Source organism: Rhinoraja longicauda, chromosome 14, assembly GCF_053455715.1.
Source record: "Rhinoraja longicauda isolate Sanriku21f chromosome 14, sRhiLon1.1, whole genome shotgun sequence".
Lineage (NCBI taxonomy): Eukaryota > Metazoa > Chordata > Chondrichthyes > Rajiformes > Arhynchobatidae > Rhinoraja > Rhinoraja longicauda.
Window position 1 is genome coordinate 39486464 of NC_135966.1, and position 18408 is coordinate 39504871.

Consider the following 18408-nt stretch of genomic DNA (forward strand, 5'->3'; position numbering starts at 1 on the left):
TGAGCACATTTGATTGTTGGTGGTTGGATTATATCTTCATTTTAGAGTCATGACCTGCTCAAAGCCAGCAGTGCATAAAATGCTGGTCACAGCATTCAATCTTAACCATGTGTGACAGTCACACATGATAGTCAAAGTCAAGACTGCTCCTGTGCAGCAGAAACTTGAAAGTACACGCCACCAGACTTGGGAACACATGATAAAGGTTGGTACTGTTATTCTAGATTACCACGAGTGTTCTTCATGCAATAAATTGTTCCTCAAAGTTGATTTAAGGCTATGCAATGGAAAGCAGCCAAAAATGATGCAAGTTTGGCGATTAATCTTTTCAGTTGGTGCAAATTCTTGACTGACACTATTTTTAGTTCTTGTTAATAGTCCACAGTCAAGAATATAACTTGATAGATTGATATTCTTCAACTTTTTTTTCAATAAAGTAAATTCCCTTTTCCTTTAAGGTCAAATGACGGACTTAATTTTCACGGAAAAAGACCTGGTCAAATCGCTGAAGGAATATATAACTGCAGAAGAGACAAAGTTGACAGCAATTAAAAGGTATTCATTGACAACATATATGGAATTTATTCTAGTAAATTTAAGTATAATGTAGTTATATAATGTAGTCATTTACTTGCAATCTGCTGTAGCTTTCCTATATTCAGGGTAACTATAGAGCTTTGATTGGTTACCTCCAGCATCTTCAGAAGGGAGAAGGAGAGACACACGGAAATACAGGTCTTAATACTCCTTGAGTATAATCAGTAAAACCAGGTGTTTACAAGTAAGCCAGGTCCACTATTCCCACCAGCCTTACAGGGTCCTTGATCACAGCGGGCCTCTGGAGAGTGGAAGTCACTGTGTTGGGCCCATAATTTATATAACTGCTACAAATAACCTAATACGGTTGATCATTTAAACTTAAGAGCGAAAACGCCTTGGCCAAGTGGTGTATATGCATCTTCTCCGTGCGTCAGATAATGCTCCCCCTCGCATGTTAGACCATAAGACGTAGAACCGATTTAGGCTATTTGGCCCATCGAGTCTACTCTGCCATTTGATTATGGCAGACCTATTTCACCCTTTTAACTCCATTCCCCTACATTCTCCCCATCACCGTTGACACCATTACTAATCAAGAACCTATCAATCTCAATTTAAAAAATACCCAATAACTATGCCTCCTGTTTGTGGCAATGAATTCCACAGATTCACCACCCACTGGCTGAAGAAACTTCTTCTCATCTCCATTCTAAAGGTATGTTTTTTTATTTTGAGGCTGTGCTCTCCAGTTCTAGACTCTCCCCACTACTGGAAACATCCTTTCTACATCCTATCTAGGTCTTTCACTGTTGAGTAGAGAATCCTTTGTTCTCCAATGCTGTTCTATTACTTTCACTCTGTTAAACACATATTAGTTCCAAACAGAAGTGAATTTGTCCACTTTATATCAAAGCAACACTTAGTTATAAAATCTTGCGTGGAAACAGGCCCTTTGGTCCAATTTTCCCACACCGGCCAACATGTCCCGTCTACATTAATCCAACCTGCCTGTGTTTGGTTCATATTCCTCTAAATCTGTCCAATCCATGTACCTGTCTAAATGTTTCTTAAACGTTGCGATAGTACCTGCCTCGACTACCTCCTCTGGCAGCTCGTTCCATTCACCCACCAGCCTTTGTGTGAAAACCCACTTCCCATAATTAAAACAAATGGCTCTCATTTTACTTTGCAATCCCCAAATCCCCTCGTAAATTATTCTGTGCCATCTACAAAGCTGTTTATACGAAGGCATTGACCACTTATCCACTCACCCAATCCTTTACATTTTTCCTTACTACATGGAACAAAACCATATGTGTCATCAAGCAATCCCATTCTCCCGCTAATTTCCCCTGTAGCTATCCCCATCAACTTCCTCCGACCTCCAATTAACCTATCAACCCACACCTCTTTTGGATGTGGAAGGAAACCCATGCGGTCACAGAAAGAATGTACAAACTCCACACGGACAGCACTCAAAGTCAAGACTGCTCCTGTGCAGCAGAAACTTGAAAGTACGCGCCACCAGACTCGGGAACGGCTGCTTCTCCTTTGTTATCAGGGCGTGCAGCGTAGGTTTACTAGGTTAATTCCCGGAATGGCGGGACTGTCAAATGTTGAAAGACTGGAGCGACTAGGCTTGTATACACTGGAATTTAGAGAGATGAGAGGGGATCTTATCGAAACGTATAAGATTATTAAGGGGTTGGACACGTTAGAGGCAGGAAACATGTTCCCAATGTTGGGGGAGTCCAGAACAAGGGGCCACAGTTTAAGAATAAGGGGTAGGCCATTTAGAACGGAGATGAGGAAAAACTTTTTCAGTCAGAGAGTGGTGAATCTGTGGAATTCTCTGCCTCGGAAGGCAGTGGAAGCCAATTCTCTGAATGCATTCAAGAGAGAGCTAGATAGAGCTCTTAAGGATAGCGGAGTCAGGGGGTAAGGGGAGAAGGCAGGAACGGAGTACTGATTGAGAATAATCAGCCATGATCACATTGAGTGGCGGTGCTGGCTCGAAGGGCCGAATGGCCTACTCCTGCATCTATTGTCTATTGTCTATCAGGCTTTGGAATGGTCCTTCCTTGAGCAAGAGTACTGTCCGATTCATCTCTACCTGAAAATGGACTTTAGACTTTGTCTATGTGACTGATGTGCTACAATGTTGAGAACTATATTCTGCACTCTGTATCTTCCCCTTTGAACTACCTATTGTACTTGAGTTTGACCTGATTGTATCTACCATTATAAATGGCAGTTCCTATCTGTTTGGAGAAAATGCAAATGTTTTTCACTGTACCTCAATATAAGTGACAATAATGAAGCTAAACCTAAACCCAGTTCATTTTGGCTTGGAAGCTGCCGGCCTACTGGCTGTGCCTCTGTGACATCCCTCGTTCCTTTTTAAAGCTACTGAGTTGAATAACGTAGACACAAGGAACTGCAGATGCTGGTTTACAAAAAAAGACACAAAGCGCTGGATGTCGACAGGTGATGTTTATGGTTGGGTCCGATCTTCAGACTGTCTAAAAAACTGTTCAGGCCCAAAATGTCTCCTAGCTAGGTTCTCCAGAGATGCTGCCTGACCCGTTGAGTTGTGCCAGCACATGGTGTCTTTTCTAGAGTTGAATAACTGTTCCAGAACACAGCAGGGCAGGGCTCTCAGACCCTCAATGTTGTACATGATGTTGTGATTACTTAAAGAATGCTCCCCCCCCCCCCCCCATTCTAATTACTACACTTCCTGCAACATTTGTAGCTGGGCTGAAAAGCTGGATGAACTGACACACACATCAACGTCTGACCCAGAAGGATATCTGGGCCATCCAGTAAATGCATACAAGCTAATGAAAAGGTTGAACACGGAATGGGTAAAGCTGGAAAGTTTGGTTCTGCAGCATACTTCTGATGGTAAGTGATGGAAAATGTCACCATTGTGATAAAGCGCCAGTGGTCGTTTCGAGTCTTGCCTTTAGCATTAATACCGGAATCCAGTGCAATCTTTGCTCTGATATCCCATGGTGGGCTCACTTGTGAAATCTGGTGTCGTGCAAAACCTTCACGATATAAAATACTTTCTGAAACTATCCTTGTGAACAACAAATGTAGAATACATTTTTTAGACCACAAAAGGGAAAACTTGGAACTCTTCCATTCCCTACCCCCTCACCTCTACATCCACACATCAAGCCATTGCCACTAGAACTCTTTTCCCTCCACTTCCTGTGTGACATAGTCATAGAGCATGGAAACAGGCCCGGCTAGCCCACACCAACCAAGGTGCCCAAGTATGCTAATCCCACCTGCCCGAGTTTGGCCTATATCCCTCTAAATCTTTGTATCTATCCAAATGTCTTTTAAATGGTGTTATAGTTTCTGCCTCAACTACCTGCTCTGGCAGCTCATTCCATGTAACCACCACTAAAAACATTGTTCCTCATATTCCTATTAAATCTCTCCTCTCTCATCTTAAACGTATGTCCTCTGGTTCTTGTTTCCCCATACTCTGGATAAACGTCTCTAAGCATCTACAATGCCTATGAGAAACTGAGTAATGCTACTCCAAGCGGTTCTGCTTCTGAAAGTAGTGGGATTGCATTGTGTTAAAGAAAACATTCTTCTCTTGGTTGTGCATTATGGACTGTTTGCATCGCCGCCTGGTTCGAGCACCTGAACATCCAGGAATGGAGGAGATTACAAAAAGTGGTGGACACTTCACGGTCCATCACGGGTTCTGACTTCCCCACCCATAGAAGGGATCTATAGGAGGTGCTGACTCACAAAAGCAGCCGGCATCATCAAAGACCCACTCAACCCTGGCCACGCTCTCATTTCACTCCTATCATCGGGAAGGTGGTACGGGAGTCTGAAAACCTTGACCACCAAGTTCAAGAACAGCTCCTTCCCAACAACCATCAGGAGCTTGAACACAACGCAACACTAACCTCGGCTATGAACTAAGGACTTCAAGCTTATTTTTGCACTAGTATTGGGGTTATTAATTTATTGAATTGGTGTTTATTATTTGTTATCCATTTGCCCGAAGTGGTGGTGGAGTAAGATTCAATAGTGGCATTTAAGAAACGTTTGGATAGGCAGTGAATGGTGGGATATGGATTATGTGCCGGCAATGAAGGGTTGGCCTTTGCATCACGTTCGGCACAGACATTGAGGGCAGAAGGGCCTCTCCCTGTGCTGTACAGTTCTGTGTTCTATTACCTGAGCATATTGTGTTGTAGACCTGCTATGCTGGTGCAAGTAAGAATTTCATTCTTCTGCTGTCGGTACATATGAGAATGAAACACTCTTGATAATTCTTGACATGCTTGTATTTGTTGCTGGCGTTTCTCATGAGTGCATTTTATTTCTATTCCTGGCCAGGCTTCATTGCCAATCTCTCGATTCAGCGGCAAAACTTCCCTACAGATGAAGATGAGAGTGGAGCAGCAAAAGCTCTCATGCGTTTGCAAGACACTTACAAGCTGGATTCGGACAGCATTTCCAAGGGCAGGCTGCCAGGTACCTAAAGCATCGGGTTTCCAGTTACTACAATTTAGTTGACACCCTGGACAACCCATATGTTATTAAATTTCTGCTGCTTGGCTTGAATCAGAAATTTGCTTCAACGCAGAGGTGAAGAAGTCTCCACCTTGGGTATTTTGATACAGTACCATAGTCATTTGGTATAACAATCAGGAAAAATGATCAGTCTGAAGAAGGGTCTCGACTCGAAACGTCACCCATTCCTTCTCTCCTGAGATGCTGCCTGACCCGCTGAGTTACTCCAGCATTTTGTGTCTACCTAGGAAAAATGATGAGTTATCTATCGTAGCAAAACCAGGCAGATGGGCTAAGAATGGCTTCCTTATAAGAGCAAAAGAAATTCAATGCCAAGTACGTTATTGAATCAGTGGTCACCTAAAGAGGGTAGTGATTTAAAAGACTGCATTTTTTTTTACAGCATATGATTGTACCCCTTTCCAACACTTATTCAGTTGAGACTCCAGTAATTGCGTGTATTTTGGCAGAGGTGTTGGGATGAAGGAAATATAAATGACTCTTCCCAGATGGCTGAGGTCTGATTGTATTTTTTGCTGAATACAAATGAAATCATCAGTTCGCTGCCTATTATACATTATCCACCATTCAGCCAAGTGTGCCTAAATCTAAGGATTACCGCTCGTTAATTTGCCATCCTACTTCCATTCTGACCTCGGCTCATACATTGTTCAAGTCAAGTACAAAGTAAGAATGGTCCTTTTCTGTTCAAGTTGGCCCATTCTGTAGGGTCTACATTACAAGATCCTAATCAGGAATTCCCTGTGTAAATGTTTTGACCTCTTTATGAGCAGTAGAGCTGCAGCCTCACGGCGCCAGAGACCCGGGTTTGATCCTGACCTCGGGTGCTGTCTGTGCGGAGTTTGTACGTTCTCCCTGTGATCGCATGGGTTTTCTCTGAGTGGTCCGGTTTCCCCCACATCCCAAGGACATGTGGGTTTGTAAATCAATTGACTTCTGCAAACTTGCCCCTATGGTGTTGGAAGTGGATGCAAAAATGGGATAACATAGAACTAGTATGAACAGGTGATTGATGGTCAAAGTGAATTGAAGGGCCTGTTTCCACGCTCTATCTTTAAACTAAACTAAACTCTATTGAAACTTTTAATCACTTCACTTCATATGACGCAAAGTCACATTTCCCTTGGTATTGCTCCTTTTGAAATTGCTTGATTGCAGTACATCAGATTAAAAGGTGGTCATTGTTGTCTACACTTCCCAACTGTGTCTTGTAGGTGTGGAGCACCTGGTCTATCTCACAGTCGAGGACTGCTTTGAGTTGGGGATTGTTGCTTATAACGATGGCGACTACTACCACACTGTTCTGTGGATGGAACAAACCCTGAAGCAGATGGAGGAAGGGGAGTCTGGAGCGGTGACAAAAGCTGATGCCTTGGACTATCTCAGCTACTCCGTGTATCAGATGGGAGACCTACAACGTGCCGTAGAACTGACGAAACAGTTGATAGCTGCTGGTAAGAGCAAGAATAACTCCCGCAACAACCTATTGTAGTGTTACTGGATTAATATAGGCATCTTGCGTTTTACGAGTGCTAGATTTACGCGTCTTTAGAATGACACCTTTTTCTAATTACTAACGAAGTTTCATTCACATATTCGGAATAACGTGCTCAAATTTGTGCCCGGCAGCGTTGTTGCACGCGTTGCCCGGCGTATGTTTGATTTACGTGCTTTTGATGTACACGCTGCTTTTGACGCATAATAATGAGGTGCCTGTCCTCCCAATGTATGATTCAGTAGTGTTACTGGGTTAGTAAGGCAGTGCCACATGTGGGATAGTGTTAGTGTATGGCTAATCCGGTATTAGTTGTACCATAATGTCACTGGATGTAATCCATTAGCAGGGTGGAGTCGTGCTATGGTATGCCTAACCCAGTAGTAAGGATGCACCTAATATCCCTAATGAAATAAGGGATCGGGTGGTGGGTGGTGTTGGACTAATTATCCATTAGCATGGGTAGAGGAGTGCTTCCAAACTCAACACTGGTCTTCTTTCATATATGACATTGTTGATATTTGTCCAATAATTTAAAACTAGTTAAATATTTCAACATATTTAAAAATGCTGGATCATAGGACTGTGCCGCACAAGAACAGGCCCTTCACCAACAGTTTCTGTACCAAACATAATGTCAAGACCAACTCTCATCTGCCTGCACATAATCCATATCCCTCCATTTCTCTGCACATCCATATTCCTCTCCAAAAGTCTCTTAAAACACCACTATCGTATCTGCTTCCACGTTTGAAAGTTCAAATATATCCCATGAGCCAGCAATCACGTGGTGAGATGTGGCTTTATTATAATATTAAAACCATGTGAGTAAAAAAGGCCGAAACAAACCTCTCAAGAACCTAGGACACGGTTTAAGGTGATAGGGGAAAGATTTGTTAGGAACCTGAGGGGCAACTTCTTCACACAAAGGTTGGTAGGTATATTGATTAAGTTGCCAAAGGAGGTAGACAAATGCTGGAATAACTCAGTGGTATGAAATGGTTCAGAACAAATCACTGATGACCATGGAAAGGTGGAGCCCACAATGATCAACTGTTGGCTGTGGAAAAGGTGGTAATGAAGGGATATATGTAAGCAAACAGTGGAGCTAGCAGCATGATTAGGGTGGGGGAGGGGCAGAGAGAGAGAGGGAATGCAAAGGTTACTAGTAATTAGAGAAATCAATGGGTTGTAAGCATCCCAAACAAAATATGAGGTGCTGTTCCTCCAATTTGCTTGTGGTGGAGGTACCAGAGGAGTTAGAAGAGTGAGTTGATGCAGGTACTATTACAACATTTAAAAGACATTTGGACAGGTACATGAATAGGAAAGGTTTAGAAGGATCTGGGCCAAACAGAGGTAGGTGGGACGAGTGGAGATGGGGCATCTTTGATCAGTGTGGGCAAGTTGGGAGATAGGCCTTGTTTCTGTGCTGTATAACTCTGTGACTTTTAATATCCACTTGTCTGTAGAGAAGTGAATCGATAAAGCTATCAAGTGAGACTGCCAATAAAACCTTGGCCTCTCGTGGCCATTGTAAATTGAGAAGTTTACTTTTGGGTGAGGAAATAGGAAATGAGATCATGTTTTACAGATGTGCCCTTGCCTGCGGAAAGGCCAGTTTGAAAGCCTGGGACTTGGACATACAACAACCTGTACACACTGCCCTTCGGTAGACACACTGCACGTGTGACAATATTGACAGCTAAAAGTTTATGTGAGGCTGTCAACTCTCTAGCTTTGCCCTGAGGCTACCTGATTTATGAACTGATTTCCAAAAGCAGCCACAAAAATATATGATGTGCGCTTTTAAAATTGTCTTTGTATCATTTCTTATGAGGTAATTCTTTTTCCCCCTCCTCTTAGAACCTGGCTGACCTTGCACCAATTTCTTCCCTCTCCCTCACCCTCCACCTGTATCATTTACAACGGATACACAATTCACACAATTCACAGGAACTTTTCTATCCCTGAGCTTAACAATTCACAACTTTTTATCCTCTCAAACTGACACCTACATCTCTGGCGTTTGTTCAACCATCTGTCTATCAATTAACCCCCTTGCCTCTGTACACCTATTACCGGCTGCGCTCTGTCCTGCCTCTCCTCTCTTCCAGCTTTCTTTCCCATCCCCTACAACCCGTTCAAAGAAGGGTTCCGACCCAAAACATCACCTATCCATGTTATCCAGGGATACTGCTTGACTCGCGTGTTACTCACGCATTTTTTGTCTGACTTTGGAATAAAATGACATTTGACTGAGAGAGTAGGGCCATTCATTTTGCTGCCACAGTACTTTGTATGTATGTGTTCCAAAAGGTTGAGGATAGGCTGTGTTCTCTGAGGAAGAATGCTAATATTGGGAGGATGGGGCACAGGGTAGATGGAGGACCTGGTCCTGGGATAGAACACGAATGTACAGAGTAGGAAAACTGAATTTTCAACAATGTTTGAATAGATACAACAGCCTTATCATATTTTTGCTACCCAGCAGTAATTTCCTGTATGACAAGCAGGCAAACATGCATTGCTGGCAAAGGTGGATTAAGCCTTGTTTGCAAAGAGACCGAACAAATGCTTCATTAATGAGCTGTTTGCCATCGGGCTTGGAGGCACAGGACACAGTGCTGGCTACATGGCTGCCTTGCCATCTATTCCTTTTCTCTGGAGATGCTGCTTAACCCACTGTTACTCCAGCTTTTAGTGTCTTATTCAATCAAAGGCCTGTTGTTTGAGTTCTTCACCAAAGGAAATCGAGCAAAGCGGCGCTCAAGTTGGGGGCTCGTGAGGGTTACAGGATTTGAGATGGAGTAAGAGCGCATTAGTTTGATTTAAATAAAAGGGGTCAGTGTTGGAAATTTGTAGTCTGGGGAAATGAGTAATGGGATGCAATTTGTGCCCAGGATCTGGGCTGTTGTAGCGACCATAGAGAATGGTCCAGGTAGTCGAACCCTCGGATTGGCCAGCGAGGTCACGTGGGAACGCGACCATGGGGATTGGTCCAGGAAACGACATCGCTGATTGGCCAGCGATGTCAGGTGCGCGTTTGGCGCCCGTTTTAGCCAGTTCGGCGAAGTCTTCAAGGAAGACAGTAAGTTTATATTGGTTGTCCTGTAACTTGTTGTTTTGACTCTGTATTCGTGTATTGCGGCTGCAATAAACTTCGTCTACAACTAGCAAGTTTCGGACTCGCCATATTGGTGACCCCGAACGTGATCTGGACGATCACCAACTGAACAGGAATCAACGCCTCGTTGACGATGACCGAGCAGGGCGCACCGGAGTCAAGCGCGGGAGGCGTGCATCTTCCGTTATTTTGGACGTACGCACCGCAAGCTTGGTTTATCCACGCCGAGGCTCAATTCCACATAAAGAAGGTGTCGGACGATGCAACGAAGTACTTCTACCTCGTCAGCGCTCTATCGCCGGACACAACCAAGCGCATGATGCGGTTTATCATAACTTCACCTGCGGAAGACAAATATGAAACCATGAAGAAGGCATTACTGCGAACCTTCGGGTTAAATAAGCATGGTGGTGCGGCAAAACTTCTGCACCTACCGGAGCTTGGAGACCAACTGCCTTCCGTCCGCATGGCCGAAATGATGGTGCTAGCCGGTGAGCACACGGATTGCCCGATGTTTGAACAGGCATTCCGCGAGAAACTTCCCGAGGATGTCCGACTGCTGCTTACGGATTGTTCTTTTAAGGACCCCGAAGCATATGCAGCGAAAGCGGACGCGCTCATAGCGGCAAAAAACAAGGCAGGGGATTCCATCAACAAAGTCTCGACATCAGTGACCACGCCACAGCGACGGCAAGATGGCGCCACGTCTCCCGCCAATTCTCCGAAAGCCCGCCAAAAAGATCCGCACAAGCGCGGCTGGTGCTACTATCACCTACGATGGGGGTAACGAATCCCGCAACTGTCGTTTGCCTTGTACCTTCGCGGGAAATGCCTCGGCCGATCGTACATAGGGGCAGTTACGATTGGCCAGAACCGGCGCCTCTATGTCCATGATCGATTCACGGACACAGAATTTTTGGTAGACACCGGAGCCATCGTCAGCATAGTGCCGCCGACCGACCTCGAAACCAGATCGGGTAAGACAGGTCCCACCCTCATCGCGGTTAATGGCAGCCCTATTCGCACTTTCGGCACACGGAAGATGTCCCTTGCGTTAGGCCTCCGCACGTACGAATGGCCATTCATCATAGCCGACGTCAAACAAGCGATCCTGGGCGCAGATTTTCTCTGGGCTTTTTCACTGGTTCCTGATGTCCGCGGTAACGACCTCCGACCCGCTGCTGAAGACGAGCACGTCGCTCCGGCAATCGCCTCCTCGCCCAGCCCTACTGTCCAGGCCGTCGTCGCGGCCCCCGACTCGTATGCTGCGATTCTGGCAGAGTTCCCAGAGCTGCTCGTCCAACGTTTTGACGCACCTTCAGCTAAGCACGGTGTGGTCCATCACATCCGCACCGAAGGCCCTCCCGTTTTCGCTCGGGCCAGGAGACTACCGCCAGACAAACTGGTGGTGGCACGGGCGGAGTTCAGGAAGATGGAGGAAATGGGAATTGTTCGTCAGTCTGACAGCCCGTGGGCCTCGCCGTTACACATGGTCTCCAAGGCATCTGGGGGGTGGAGGCCATGTGGCGATTATCGGCGTCTCAATGCTGTCACCACGGCTGATCGCTACCCCATACCGCACCTACAGGACTTTTCATCTGGACTGGAAGGAGCGGTAGTGTTTTCCAAAATCGATTTGGTGCGAGGATACCATCAGATTCCGGTGCGACCGGAGGACATACAAAAAACTGCAACTATTACTCCGTTCGGGTTGTTTGAATGGTTGCGTATGCCTTTCGGTTTAAAGAACGCGGCACAGGCTTTCCAGCGACTGATGGACCGCGTGGGCAGGGGTTTACCCTTTGTGTTTATTTATTTAGACGACATCCTGGTAGCCAGCCCCTCAGTGCAAGAGCACCAGGCCCATTTGCGGACCGTGTTCCAGCGGCTCCAAGACCACGGGCTCATTATTCAACCCTCCAAATGTCAATTCGGCCTGCCTGCTCTCGATTTTCTAGGACATAGAATTACCCCTGCCGGCGCTGTCCCTTTGCCAGAGAAGGTGGAGGCTATCCGGGCTTTCCCCAGGCCTACCACAGTAAAAGGGCTGCAGGAGTTCGTTGGCATGGTTAATTTCTACCATAGATTCGTTCCGGCAGCGGCGCGAGTCCTGCGCCCGCTTTTCCAATGCCTTGCAGGTAATCCGGTAGAGTTGTTGTGGTCCCCGGCCGCAGAGTCGGCTTTTACGGCAGCTAAAGCAGCCTTGGCAGACGCCACCATGTTGGTCCATCCGAGCCCCTCCGCCCCCACGGCCCTGACGGTTGACGCCTCTGACGTGGCGGTGGGTGGAGTTCTGGAGCAGCAGGTTGGTGGCCGTTGGCAGCCTTTAGCGTTTTTCAGCCGGCAACTAAATTCGGCCGAGCTAAAATATAGCGCATTTGACCGAGAGCTTCTAGCTCTCCATTTAGCTGTCCGTCATTTCAGGTATTTCCTCGAGGGCCGCCCATTTGTGGCATTTACAGACCACAAGCCATTAACATTTGCTTTTTTGAAATTGTCTGACCCATGGTCGGCCCGCCAGCAGCGGCACCTGACTGCTATCTCAGAATTTACCACAGATGTCCGTCATATCGCGGGTAAGCTGAATGCCGTTGCTGACGCCCTGTCTAGACCTGCTTTTCCCCCTATTTCGGCGGTGGACTGCGAAGTGGATCCCCAGGAGCTTGTGGAGGCACAGCTCCTGGCGGATACCGTTTCGACGTACCAGTCCACCACTTCGGGATTGAAGTTGGCCCAGGTAGCTTGTGGGTCGGAGGGCACGAAAGTCTGGTGCGATGTTTCTCTTCCTCGCCCCAGGCCGGTAGTACCGCCCTCCCTTCAGCGCCGGGTTTTCGATGCCATTCATGGGCTGGCGCACCCGTCCATCCGCTCCACCTCTGCCTTGGTGGCAGCGAGGTTTGTCTGGCATGGCCTGCGGAAACAGGTAGCGGGGTGGGCACGTTCCTGCGTGCCCTGTCAGACCGCTAAGGTCCAGCCCCACGTCCAGCCCCCCGTACAGGATTTCGAAGTCCCGGCTTTTCGTTTTTTCCACATTCACGTGGATTTGGTCGGGCCTTTGCCTTCCTCCCGGGGCTACACCCACCTCCTCACGGTGGTGGATCGGTTCACCCGGTGGCCAGAGGCTTTCCCATTGTTTGACATCTCGTCAGCGTCTTGTGCTAGGACTTTGGCCCTTCATTGGGTAGCTCGTTTCGGGGTCCCGGCAGTTATTACAACTGACAGAGGACCACAGTTCACTTCGTCCCTCTGGGCCGCGCTGGCGGAACTGTACGGGTCCAAATTACAACCCACAACTGCATATCACCCCCAGGCAAATGGTCTCGTAGAGAGGTTCCACCGCCAACTTAAGGCGTCCCTCAGTGCAAGGCTTGAAGGCCCGGACTGGGTAGACCAACTCCCTTGGGTTCTTTTGGGCATCCGGACGGCTCCTAAGCCAGATCTCGGTGCGTCGTCCGCAGAGCTGGTATATGGCTCGACCCTTCGAGTACCTGGAGATCTGTTTCCGGACACTTCAGCACTGCTCCCTACAGTCCCAGCAGCGTTAGCAGCTCTCCGGGAACGGGTGGGTTCCCTGGCTCCAGTGCCGACTTCACGTCATGGGTGTTCCATGGTACATGAACCGTCTTCCCTGAAGGACTGTGAGTTTGTTTTTTTGCGTAAAGATGCCCATCGCGCCCCGTTGCAGAGGGTCTATCAAGGGCCGTTTCGGGTTTTACGTAAGGGAACGGCTACTTTCACCTTAGACATGGGCGGCAAGAGTGAACTCGTCTCGGTGTCCCGGCTCAAACCTGCCCATTTGGACCCGGATCAACCAGTCCTGGTCGGTCAAACCCCTAGAAGAGGCCGACCTCCGTTAGTTCCGCCCAGTCCACAAACCCCCATTCCGACAGTTCCTCCGGGACCCCCAGTTTCGGCAGTTCCCCTAGGACCCCCCGTTTCGGCAGTTCCTCCAGGACCCCCCGTTCCGGTAGTTCCTCCAGAACCTCCCGTTCCGGCTGTTCCACCAAGTCCGGAACCTCCGGCTCCTGTGGTTCAGGCTGTCCCTCTCCGTACTCGTTATGGTCGCGAAATCCGGCTCCCTGCTAGGTTCCGCACCTCGGGTTCTGGGGGGGGTCATGTAGCGACCATAGAGAATGGTCCAGGTAGTCGAACCCTCGGATTGGCCAGCGAGGTCACGTGGGAACGCGACCATGGGGATTGGTCCAGGAAACGACATCGCTGATTGGCCAGCGATGTCAGGTGCGCGTTTGGCGCCCGTTTTAGCCAGTTCGGCGAAGTCTTCAAGGAAGACAGTAAGTTTATATTGGTTGTCCTGTAACTTGTTGTTTTGACTCTGTATTCGTGTATTGCGGCTGCAATAAACTTCGTCTACAACTAGCAAGTTTCGGACTCGCCATACTGTAATGTTAGATTACTAGACGAGTGGGGGAAGAGGGTTCAGATAATAATCGTACAAATGGGAGAGGAGTGCTGTGGCCACTGTAGTTGGGAGGGAGAGTTACAGGGACTGAAGGAGAGCCAGGTAATTTGTAAAGAGCATCACTGTGAATCAAAGTCTCAGCCACAGCTAAGTTTCCATGCGGGGAAAACACCCTTTTAAGAGGCACAGTCACTAGCCTCTGGTGCAATAAAGACTCTGGCCCCGCTGAATGGATTGTGGTCAGTGCAAGCAAACAATTAGAGAGGAACACAAGGAACTGCATATATTGGAATGTTGCATAAAACACAAAGTGCTGAAGTAACTCGGTGGGTCAGGCAGCATCTCTGGAAAACCTAGATAGGCAACATTTTGGGCCAGGACCCTTCTTCAGATTCTTACTCATTATTCAAAATTATAGAGAGGCATTTGCACATCTGTGGACAAGAATGCACAGATAATGATTACTTTGGGAGTTGACACTATGATTGTGTGGCTGCACTGACCAGAGGCGATTCAGCAGAGCCAGAATTTTCATTGTGGCAGAAGTTTTCAAACTTTGCCTGGAGATCATGGAAAGAAAATTGCAGGCTTCCTGCTGCTTCCATGAAGGCCCCGCTTGCCAATAACATTCTTATTTTTCTGTCAGCAGAATTGATTTGCATATAAAGCGGTAATGTGATGCCATGCAGGCTTATCTCTCAACAATAACAGATAATTCTTTCATCCTTTATTACTGGAACATTTTGACCATGTACCTGTCCAAGATATATGACTTAATATAGCACAGTGCTGGGAGTTTGTACAACATTTTGACAGCAAACATCTGTGAAGGAAGTATGGTTCTATTTGGAAGCAGTCCAAAAAGTGTGTCACGTGTAAATGTTGAACCCACACACTCGGGTCTCATCGAAGAAATGTTCCTGTTATGTTCTGTGTTTAGTGGGTAATCTTTTAACCATTAGCAAAAAACTTTCATCACATTTCTACATTTTACCTGTTTGTATTATCAGCAACGATTTGATTTCTTGTTTATATTTGTCACTTTATTTAGAGAGTCATACAGGAGGGAAACAGGCCCTTCGGACTAACGTATCCATGCCGACCAGATGCCCCATTTAGATTCTGGCTGAGGATTGCTGGGAATGTTATGGCTGAATGTTTGCATTTGTTAAAACTACTTTGTAGTTGTTTAGTGTTATTTAAAAAAAACTTTTTAGTGTTATTGTTTGCTAACACTACATGCTAGTAGTGTCTAATCCAAAGTGGTTTGCCATTCCAACTTCATTTGCTGAAGAGAATTTGAAAAAAAAGAAATTGTTTTTAATAAGATCTCATTGCCTCCCTCCATGTTTAGATCCAACACACTTGAGAGCAAAGTCTAACCTCCACTACTTTAATAACTTGCTGAGAGAAGAGGCGCAAGCAGATCAAAGGACAGATGAAAAATCCTCTGAACATTCGGCAGGGGGGAGCTATGAACGGCCAAAAGATTACTTGCCCGAGCGGGATACCTATGAAGGTCTGTGTCGAGGGGAAGGAATTAAGATGGTAAGTACACTAGAGCATAAGGTCATAAGGAATAGGAGTAAAATTAGGCCACTCGGCCCATCAAGTCTACTCCGCCATTCAATCATTGCTGATCTATCTCTCCCTCCTAACCCCATTCTCCTGCCTTCTCCCCATAACCCCTGACACCTGCACTAATTAAGAATCTATCTCTGCCCTAAAAATATCCACTGACGGCCTCTACAGCCTTCTGTGGTAAAGAATTCCACAGATTCACCACTCTCTGACTAAAGAAATTTCTCCATTCCTCTTCATCTCCTTCCTAAAAGAACATCCTTTAATTCTGAGGCTACGACCTCTAGTTGCAGACTCCCCCACTAATGGAAACATCCTCTCCACATCCACTTTATGAAAGCCTTTCACTATTCTGTACGATTCAATGAGGTACCCGCTCATTCTTCTAAACTCCAGCGAGTACAAGCCCAGTGCCGACAAACGCCGGGCAATGACAAAGTACTGAAAGAAATGAACTATTTAATGTTGTATAATAGAATTATTTTGCTGTGTGTTGAGTGGGTAATGAAAGGGATGGATCTACGCCTTGCAAATGCCTTGTACATAAAATCATAGATGGTTAACAGCATAGAAGGTGTCAAGGTGTGGTTGTCAAGTCTATGCTAGCATTCGGTAAGACCAATCCAGAAGGATACACTTCCCCCGTTACCTTTTTTCCCTTTCAAGTATTGATCCTGTTCCTTTCTTGAAACCCCCATTTAATTTGCTTCCATCATCTTATTAGTCAATGTATTCCAGGCGCTAACAATATGGGTGCATTTTACACTTCCTCCTCACACCCCTCTGGTTCTTTTATCAGTCTCCACAAATTATTCTTGCTTGGTTGTTGACACTTCCACCAAAGGGAACAGGCTTCCTACTGTGTAGACCCCAAATGTTTTGGTTGCTTCGAAATATTTCATCTCAACCGTCTCTTTCACAAGTCACCACAGTCTGATCTTTTCCCTTGTGCAGAAAGTTTAATTGTGCAGATAGGAATTTCCGCCATTCCGATTTCACCTCACATTTTTCCGCAAAACAGCCGGTAATTGCAATTTGTCAATTCGGCCACTAGAGGTCGCTAGGGGTTCCGCGAGAAATCACCCCGCACTGGAAGTCTCCCCGAAAATGTGCCACCTAGGCTGGGCAAGGCAGCCAAACTCGACCTCATCGAGACTTCCAGGCCAAACGGTGGGTTGAATTTGCAACCTGCGGCCGGGGCTCTGGAACTCCAGCCCAGCTGGAGCCAGCACATCTACACATCTATCCCCATAGCCGACTTCCGGCTGGGTAAACTAGCAAATCTCTGCAACCAAGAGTGCCAGAAAATCTGTGGTGGAACTGTAATGAGTAAATATTAAATTTAAGTGCTAGATTATATAACATATTAATTAATTAAGAGGGGATTAAAATATAAAACACATCAGGAAAGCCAGTTACCACCTTTTTGGGCTGATTGTCAATTAATGTACAAATCAAGTTCTTCCATATGCTTAGTCGAGTCGCATATATCAACTCTTTTGTCATAACTTAGTCATTCATTTTATGACCATTGATCTTTTAATCAATATCAAGAGAATTGGAATGTGTAAGGAAAAAGCAAAATAGAAAAAACAATACAAAACACTTTTTTCTTTGTGTTGCAAAAAGTATCTCTGTTCAATAACTTTTCTATAAATAGCAGAATAGACTCATGATAGGCCTGACATTGTACATGTAGTCCAAGAACTACAGACTGTTGGAATTAATAGTCGTTTTCACACATGAATGTAGGGCAATGCGTATGAATGCGCATCTTGCGTGCATATCTTTTCTTTTGCTGGAAAAACTGCATTAAGCACCCTATTATGAATTGTGATGTAAAATTCTGAATTTTTGACATCAAAATTACGAATTTATAAAATCAAATGTTGGGAGGTCTTTACTTTAGAGTAAACTACAGAAAATGTTAGGCACAAAATAGGTGATGCTTCGGGTCAGAAACCTTCTTCAGACCCACATTTAATTTTGATAGCAGTTCTTCTGCACAAAACAAAGAATGACCATGTTCGGTTGTTAATGGTTAAGTCTTACATCCAGAAATCAAAAGGTCAAATTTTTAGACAGGAGTTAAATTTTCACCACAGCAACTGCCGATATTTTTTGGGGAAGGATAAATAAAAACATAGAAACATAGAAAATAGGTGCAGGGGGAGGCCATTTGGCCCTTCAAGCCAGCACCGCCATTCATTGTGATCATGGCTGATCATCCACAGTCAGTAACCCGTGCCTGGCTTCTCCCCATATCCCTTGATTCCGCTAGCTCCATGAGCCCTAACGAATTCTGGAATTTAGGAGCTTCTATCAGTAATAATTACTATGTATACTGATTAAAGTGGAAAATCAACACATCTACTAATGTACTTTAGGGATGGAAATTTGCTGCATCAAGAATATAAGTGACTCTTAACAAGATGAATGCTTATTTGCCTTCTGAAAAGGCTGGGCAAACCCTGTCAATTCAAGGGTAGTTGGGGCCAATCTATATGTAACTTTTAAGGTAGAGATTGATGGGTTCTTGATTAGCAAGGGCATCAAAAGTTATGGGGAGAAGGTAGACACAAAATGCTGGAGTAACTCAGTGGGACAGGCAGTATCTCTGGAGCGAAGGAATGGGTGACATTTTGCGTCGAGACCCTTCTTCAGACTGAG

General features: G+C 45.9%; 1 protein-coding gene across 4 annotated transcripts in view; it reads left to right on the plus strand.

Moving 5' to 3' along the window:
* Positions 1 to 18408, plus strand: part of p4ha2 (procollagen-proline, 2-oxoglutarate 4-dioxygenase (proline 4-hydroxylase), alpha polypeptide 2) — a 110677-nt gene that overhangs the window by 46835 nt on the left and 45434 nt on the right. For all 4 annotated transcript variants that reach the window (XM_078411742.1, XM_078411743.1, XM_078411741.1 and 1 more), the window contains exons 3-7: positions 459 to 555; positions 3296 to 3447; positions 4918 to 5055; positions 6330 to 6569; positions 15512 to 15705. In XM_078411742.1, the coding sequence (XP_078267868.1) occupies positions 459 to 555; positions 3296 to 3447; positions 4918 to 5055; positions 6330 to 6569; positions 15512 to 15705 (821 nt within the window). The remainder of the gene's footprint in view (positions 1 to 458; positions 556 to 3295; positions 3448 to 4917; positions 5056 to 6329; positions 6570 to 15511; positions 15706 to 18408) is intronic.